General features: G+C 33.7%; 1 protein-coding gene across 1 annotated transcript in view; it reads left to right on the top strand.

Annotated features, from left to right (window-relative positions):
• Positions 1-4,304, top strand: part of LOC122264151 (hemolymph clottable protein) — a gene marked incomplete in the record, with an annotated part of 10,037 nt that extends 5,733 nt beyond the window's left edge. The window contains 12 exon segments of the mRNA XM_086555170.1: positions 141-259; positions 477-555; positions 867-1,045; positions 1,151-1,297; positions 1,407-1,553; positions 1,659-1,789; positions 1,942-2,125; positions 2,287-2,469; positions 2,676-2,798; positions 2,949-3,195; positions 3,343-3,467; positions 3,634-4,304. Of these exon segments, the coding sequence (XP_086411296.1) occupies positions 141-259; positions 477-555; positions 867-1,045; positions 1,151-1,297; positions 1,407-1,553; positions 1,659-1,789; positions 1,942-2,125; positions 2,287-2,469; positions 2,676-2,798; positions 2,949-3,195; positions 3,343-3,467; positions 3,634-3,771 (1,802 nt within the window).
• Positions 4,305-7,500: the final 3,196 nt, after the last annotated feature.

The following is a 7,500-nucleotide window of genomic DNA, read 5'->3' on the forward strand; positions in this document are numbered from 1 at the left end:
TCACCGTTTAATTGCACTGCAACAATTTACCTTTTACTAGAAATCTCACAGCTATTCCCTCTCCGACCCCACAATTACCACCGGCATCCACCGTTCCCTAACTCTCACAGTTTCCAACAAAATGCCTCCCTCTCCCGCAGTGTCGACCGGAAGCAGCGGGTCTCTGACGGACCGCGGCGACTACGACGACGGCCAGGTGTCGCAGAATTCGGACTACGAGCTCGGGCAGTTCTCACAGGTTCAAGGCGGGGTTGACCAGGTAAGCTTACCGAGCTCACGAGCCAGCCGACGAGCTGTTCAATTGTCCTTTCGATACGAAAAGATTTTGCTTATTCTCACTAGTCCATTCAAGTATAACAGTAATGGCAGCGTTTGCGTCAAGCAATAATATCAATTATTCTATCAGTTTTATAAGCTGAAACTTGGGAGAGATGCATTTCTGGTACGTTATTCATCGCCATTCTAATTCCCGACAGGATCTCTTGGAAGTAGACAGCTTCGGAACGCAAAGCCAGACCAGAGAACGCATCGTTAGACTACAACAGGCATTAATTGGTAAGAACAGGATCTTGGCCAGGGAGCGTTTCTGTTAGGAAGTCAAGGGGTTGTTGGTGGTTGTTTTGCTTATACACTGTGGGAATAAAATGCTCTGCTTATATTGCAACACCAGCTATGAGTCAACAGAAACGATGGGAAGTGCTTGCATATACTATGGGGTATTGTCTGTTAATTTCGTCGAAGACATTGCTAAAAAACATGCAACTTATCGAAATCGTTACACAACAGTTACGTTGGAAGAAGATATTCTTATGACTAGTCTCCATCACTCAGTTTACTTATACAAGACTTTAATCATTCTCGTGCAGTATCCGGAGGACACGTGAGAACCGTCAGTGTGGAAGTAGAGCTCAAGGGAACTCCCACGAGGAACTACGAAGCAAGTGTCACCTGGGCGATCTCCAGCTCCGCTTCAGCAAGATCCTCCAAAGTGCAAGTGACGCTCATGAAGCACCCAGCCGTCGGCGTCTTGGAGGAGGCACACACTGTACGTGACATTTTAGAGCTTCTTGAGATCGGGCATGTTCTTTAACTGAATCAGTTTATCCTATTACTGTATAAGGATCTGTGACGCCGATCTTGTTCTCTGCAGATCTGCCTGAACGCCCAGATCGTCAAGCCGCACTTTAATCCTTTCTTCACCATTGAGGACGTGCTGACAGCTAACTACCACTCCACAGTGAAGGCCGAGCTGTACGACGGCGTGACGTGCGAGGAGGCGTCGGTCTTGTCACTGGAGGTGAGAAAGAGAGGAAGGAGAATAGAACTTGTTCGAGAGACCATGAATATAAATATTGTTTTGCCTTATGGGACTGTGTGGCAGTACATTTCCCCTTTGCCTTCCGCAGGCTTCATTTGATGTGAGCAACGTCGCCATAGAGAGAGTGAAGGAGGCAATTGACAAGAGCTGCGACTACAGTACCTACGCCCCCGGCATTGACATCATCACTTCTCCTCTGTATGACCACTCGCACATCACTGCCACCTGGACTCCAGTAAGGAAGCCACAAGTTCTAAATCACTTTGAAAGTCGTCAGATACAGCCAGTGCCTTTTGGCGCTTGAGTAAAATCCTGTTTATTAACAAAATTTTCCTTCCAGGACTTCCCAGATTATCTGAAGAACCTTACGTATTACGTCGATGACCTCATCAAGGTGTCCCTATCCAAGCAAATCGAATTCGACCACACCACCGCTCACTACGATGCTAGGGTTGAAATTGATGCCACAAAGTAAGTCGCTGGAATGCAACGCGTGGCGTTTATGATCATTCATGGTTACATCCTTACATCCTCAGCAGCAACCTTGCTAAACGTGATTAAGAACAGTCCTTGACATACTCTCTCTTAATCCGCGACTGAACTGTTGCTTCCTGTGCGTTCAGGTGCATTGAGACCGGCCTGTGGACCGTGAGGACGGAGAAGCCTTATGCCGTGTCCATCATCAAGGAACTGGAAATCCCGGTGTGGGTGAATCCATTCTTCACTCCTGCGCCCTTGGCAACCACCCTGCTTTATGATCTCGCTGTCGGCCGCACGCCAGTATCTTGCACTGTCGAGGAAACCAAGGTACATTGTATTTGTATTTCATTGAAAGAGTGTAAATAAGAGTGCATCTATGTATTTAGTTCTTTAGGTAAAAATAAAATCTGTGTGAGCGTGTGTGCGTAACATTGCCTCTTCTTCATATCTATTTTTTGCCCTTTATATATAACCATTATGAATCGCAGGTCAGGACCTTCGATGCCAAGGAGTTCGCCTACGAGCCGAGCGAGTGCTGGAACGCCATGTCCATCGACATGAGCCCCAACGAGCGTGGAGCCCTCCTCGTCCGCCACACAGGCCAGTGGGAAGTCCGCATTATCTGGAACGCGGAAGCACTCGTTATTGATATGACCCCGACCAACTTCATTGTGAGTCCCGTTAATCCTTTTGTTATCATTATTATCTATTTTCTGTTAATCGCTTGAAATCTGTCACATTAGTGCTTTTTTTGTCTTTTGAAGCAGTATGGTAGGACTAGCAGCTCTATTTTGTATAATTCTTCACAAAAAATTGTCTATTTCTTCACTCAAATCAAGTTACCAGTCCTAATAGACTCCCACATCACCTAAAACAGGTTAACGGCGAGCCAGCCCAGGGAACAGATAACAGGTACACCGTACTGCATCACGAAGACAGCCATACGATTGTGTTCGAGAGCGGAACCCGCATCAAGGTGTCAGACAAAGTAGAATTGTTGGTAAGTATTAAAGGGTGTTCGGAATGATGTATGTAACTCATATTTAGATTCTGCATATGTATTCACGATTAACTGTAACGAATATCTACCTGTTACAGTTTCACACATTACACAAAAGATTGTAACTTATCTGTCATTTTGTGTCAACAGATGGCTATGTACCACCGCGGACACACAGCCGGTCTGTGCGGAAACTTCGACGGCGAGCCATCCAACGACATGGTAGGACCCAAGGGATGCTACTACACGGACTCCAGCCTCTTCGCCCTCTCCTGGGCCTCGCCCGGAGAAGGATGTGCCTCGTTCATCTTCAGTGGCAAGAAACGTAAAGTGGAACAGTACCAGGACATCTGCACTCACTTCACTTACGAGCCCACAGGAGTCACACATTCTGACGGTTAGTTTTGCGTATTAGACGTCTTATTACAGATTCATGAGTCCCAGTCATAAATGGGAAGTGGATATCAAAGGAGAAAAACGTTTAAGTCAAAAGGAAATTTCGAAAATATTTTCATCCTCACTAACGGCTGGATTTTTCCGGCAGCTCTTTACGACTGCACGGAGTGGGTGTACCACGAGAGGACGGAGGGCCATTACCACTGCAAGGCTCTCACCCCCATGCCAGTATGCAGACCCGAATGCGTTGCCAACTCCCCTATCACCACATCGGTAAGTTTTTTTTCCATACACCAAAAGCCCCTTCTTTACCAGTCACTCATGAGTACCAGGAAAGAATTCTCAGTAATGCTGCCATTTATTTCCATTCATTTGTATTAAGTACAATTAATGCGTTTTAACCTTATCAAATTTTATTTATTCTGCTCTCGATCACCAGGTCGAGTATGAATGCAAGTTCACCGGACACCATCAACAGGCACAGCAGCAGCAGCAACAAGTGGAGGGAACTCAGTGGGATGAATGTTTCCCTCACTCCTACACCCTGACTTACCCATCTTCATGTGTCCCACACTAAAGGATCTTCTGCTCTCTCATCCTAATTTTCTCTCTTTCCCCTTAAGTTAGCTTAGGTCATCTTTCTTATACTTTTAATAATTCCTTTTTCTCAACAGCTGTACTCAACACACTTTCACTCCATCCTTTGGATATTATTTCATTTAATCTTTGCCACACTTTCGTACTCTCTTCGTAATATCCTGCGAGGATTTGAACAGAGTTTAACAAGCCCTTGAAATGAATGAAAACCTTTCTTTTTCTTATCTCTTTTCCTTTTCACTCTTTGAGAAAAAATGAAAAAAAAGAACAAAAAGATTTATTGTCATTGTTCATTGTTATTATTTTTCTCGATTTCCTGCTATGATTATTTTCATTATCTTTGTATAACAAGAGAAACATGGAATATGTGTGTGTGGGAAAACGGTTTAGACGAAAATGGTTTTAAACAGGAGTCGGTCTATCGGGAATGTAATGGGAGCGTGGGTCGCAATTCCCCTTTGCTTGATGTAAAAGCACAACGTCTTCTCTGAAATAAAATTGGGATCTTTTAAATTGTTTGCCTGTCCTTTCACTTGTGCTCAATCAGTAAAACGAATGGAATGAATCCTTAAGGTTCCGAGATATTATTCGTGTTTACACATCCTTTGAGCACAGCACAACATATATATATGTAAATGTGTATATATATATATTTTATATATATTAATATATAGTTATATATATATTATAACAAGAATAGAAGTACCCTTGATATGGAGAACTAATATTGATATATATATACATATACATATACATAGCATACATGCATTACATGTAACTATATGTATTTGTAATGTATATATATATATATATATATATAATATATATATAATATATATATATATATATATTATATATATATAAATATATATATACACATACTGTAATATATACATATATATCTAGATTAAATATAATAATTAATATATTATATATATATAATACATATAGATATAATATTTTATATATATTATATATATATATATATATATATATATATATATATAATGTATGTATATCTATATATATATAATATATATATATATATAGATATAGAATACATATAGGAAAAATTTATGTATATATATGTGATATAAATAAATATCATACATATATTATATATATATATATATAAGGTATATATATATATATATATTATTATACAGGTGTGTGTGTGGTGTGGTGTGGTGTGTGTGTGTGTAATGTGTGCGTGTGTGTATACTCACCATTATAGAGATATGATATATATATTGTTTATATATATATAGAGATTTATATTTATATAAATGTATATATAGATAATAGACATATGGATTCAAATAAATAATCTAATCAAATATATATATATATATATATATAAATATAATACAATATAGAATGTACTTTACATACACGCACATACACACACACACACACACACACACACACACACACACACACACTCACACATATATATATTTACATATATATAGATATATATGTATGATATATTAATTATATATACACCACACATATATATATATTACGTGTGTGTGTGTGTGTGTCTGGGTTGTTTGAGTGTGTGTGTGTATGTGAGTATTATATAAAATATATATTATGTTATATATCAATATATAATATAATACATATATATAATATATTATATATACGACGGCGACAAAGTCGGCCTACCTATCATATACAAATTTATAGTTAGATAAATATAGTTATATATATATATATATTATATATAATATATATATATATATGTGGTGTGTGTGTTGTGTGTGTGGTGGTGTGTGTGTGTATAACAACAAGTATACACAGGCTAATAACTGGGGTCCCCCATGCATATGATTATAATAATAAATATATATTTAATATATATATAGAGGCGGTTCTATATATATATACTACTACATTATATATACACATAATATATATATATATTATAGATAATATATATATATATATACATTTTATATATAAATATATATATATATAAATTTATATAATATATCATACATATTCATATTCTATATACATAATATTACATATATAGATACTGGATTTATAATAATATATATATATATATATATATATTTATATATATATATTTAGACATAATGTTATATAGATGATACAGAGATATATATATTTTTTAGATATAATATATATTATATATTTATATATATAGAAAGTATATATGTGTGCTGTGCTGTGAGTATATACACATGTATATATATATATTATATATATATATATATATAATATAAGTATATATATATATCATATATTTCATACATATTTTATATATATTATATATAGATATTATATATATATAGATATATATATATATATATATTTAATATGTGTGTGTGTGTGTGTTGTGTGGGTGTGTGGGTGTGTATATATATATATATATATATACAATATATGATACATATAAATATCATATTGCAATATAGATATATTCAAATATATATATATATATATATATATATAAATATATTATTATATACACAACACATATAATATAACGTGTTTGTGTAGTGATGTGTTGGTGGTGGTTGTGTGAGAGGGTGTGTGTGTTGTGTGGGTGTGTGTGTGTGTGTGGTGGTTTGTGTATATATATATATATATATATATATATATATATATATTGATTTTATATATACACACACACACATATATATATACGTGTGTGTGTGTGTGTGTCTGTGGTTGTGTGTGGTGTGTGTGTGTATGTGAGTATATATATAGATATATATATATGTATATTGATATATATATTTTATATATATATATATACATATATATATAAAAGATGTAATGTATTGGTGTGTGTGCGTTGTGTGATATATATATTTGTGTGTTGTTTGTTGCGTGTGTGAATATATAATATAATATATATTTATATATTAATATAAATATGATGTGTGTTGTGTGTGGTGTGTGTGGTGTGTGTGTGTGTGTATAAATATATATATATATATATATATTATTAATTATAGATATATATAAATATATATTATATATACTTTATAATATACACAAATATAATATAAAATATATATAGATATATATAATATTATATATATATATACTTTCATATACATATATATATCTTAGATATATAATTATATATATATATCATACATAAACATATAATATATATTTTATAGACATATATAGATAGATGGTATATATATATATATAAATATTTATAATTATATATAGAATATATATATATATAACTTTTTATGTGTAGATAGATGATGTATATCATATATATATATCGATATATACTTATATATATAGTACTATATATATATAGATATAATTTAATATATATGTATATCCTGTGTGTGTGAGTGTGTGTGGAGAATATAGATAATAAATATAATATATATATATTATATAATAATATAAGGTTTTATCTGAGCATATATAAATATAAATACTAATTATAAATACATATAAATATATAAATATATATATATAATAGTATAGTATATAGATAATATGTGTTGGTTGTGTGTGTGGTGTGGTGTGTGTGTGTGTGTGTTGTGTGTGTCCAGTGTGGTGTGTGTGTGTGTGTGTGTGAATATATAATAATTAGATAATATCTATATATATAATATAAATTTTTATATTTATATACTATATAGATATATATTTATAATATAGTATATATTATATATATATATACTTTATTATATATATAATA

This window comes from Penaeus japonicus, unplaced genomic scaffold (assembly GCF_977035675.1).
Source record: "Penaeus japonicus unplaced genomic scaffold, GWHDUDI00000001_assembly GWHDUDI00000030, whole genome shotgun sequence".
NCBI classification, from domain to species: Eukaryota; Metazoa; Arthropoda; class Malacostraca; order Decapoda; family Penaeidae; genus Penaeus; species Penaeus japonicus.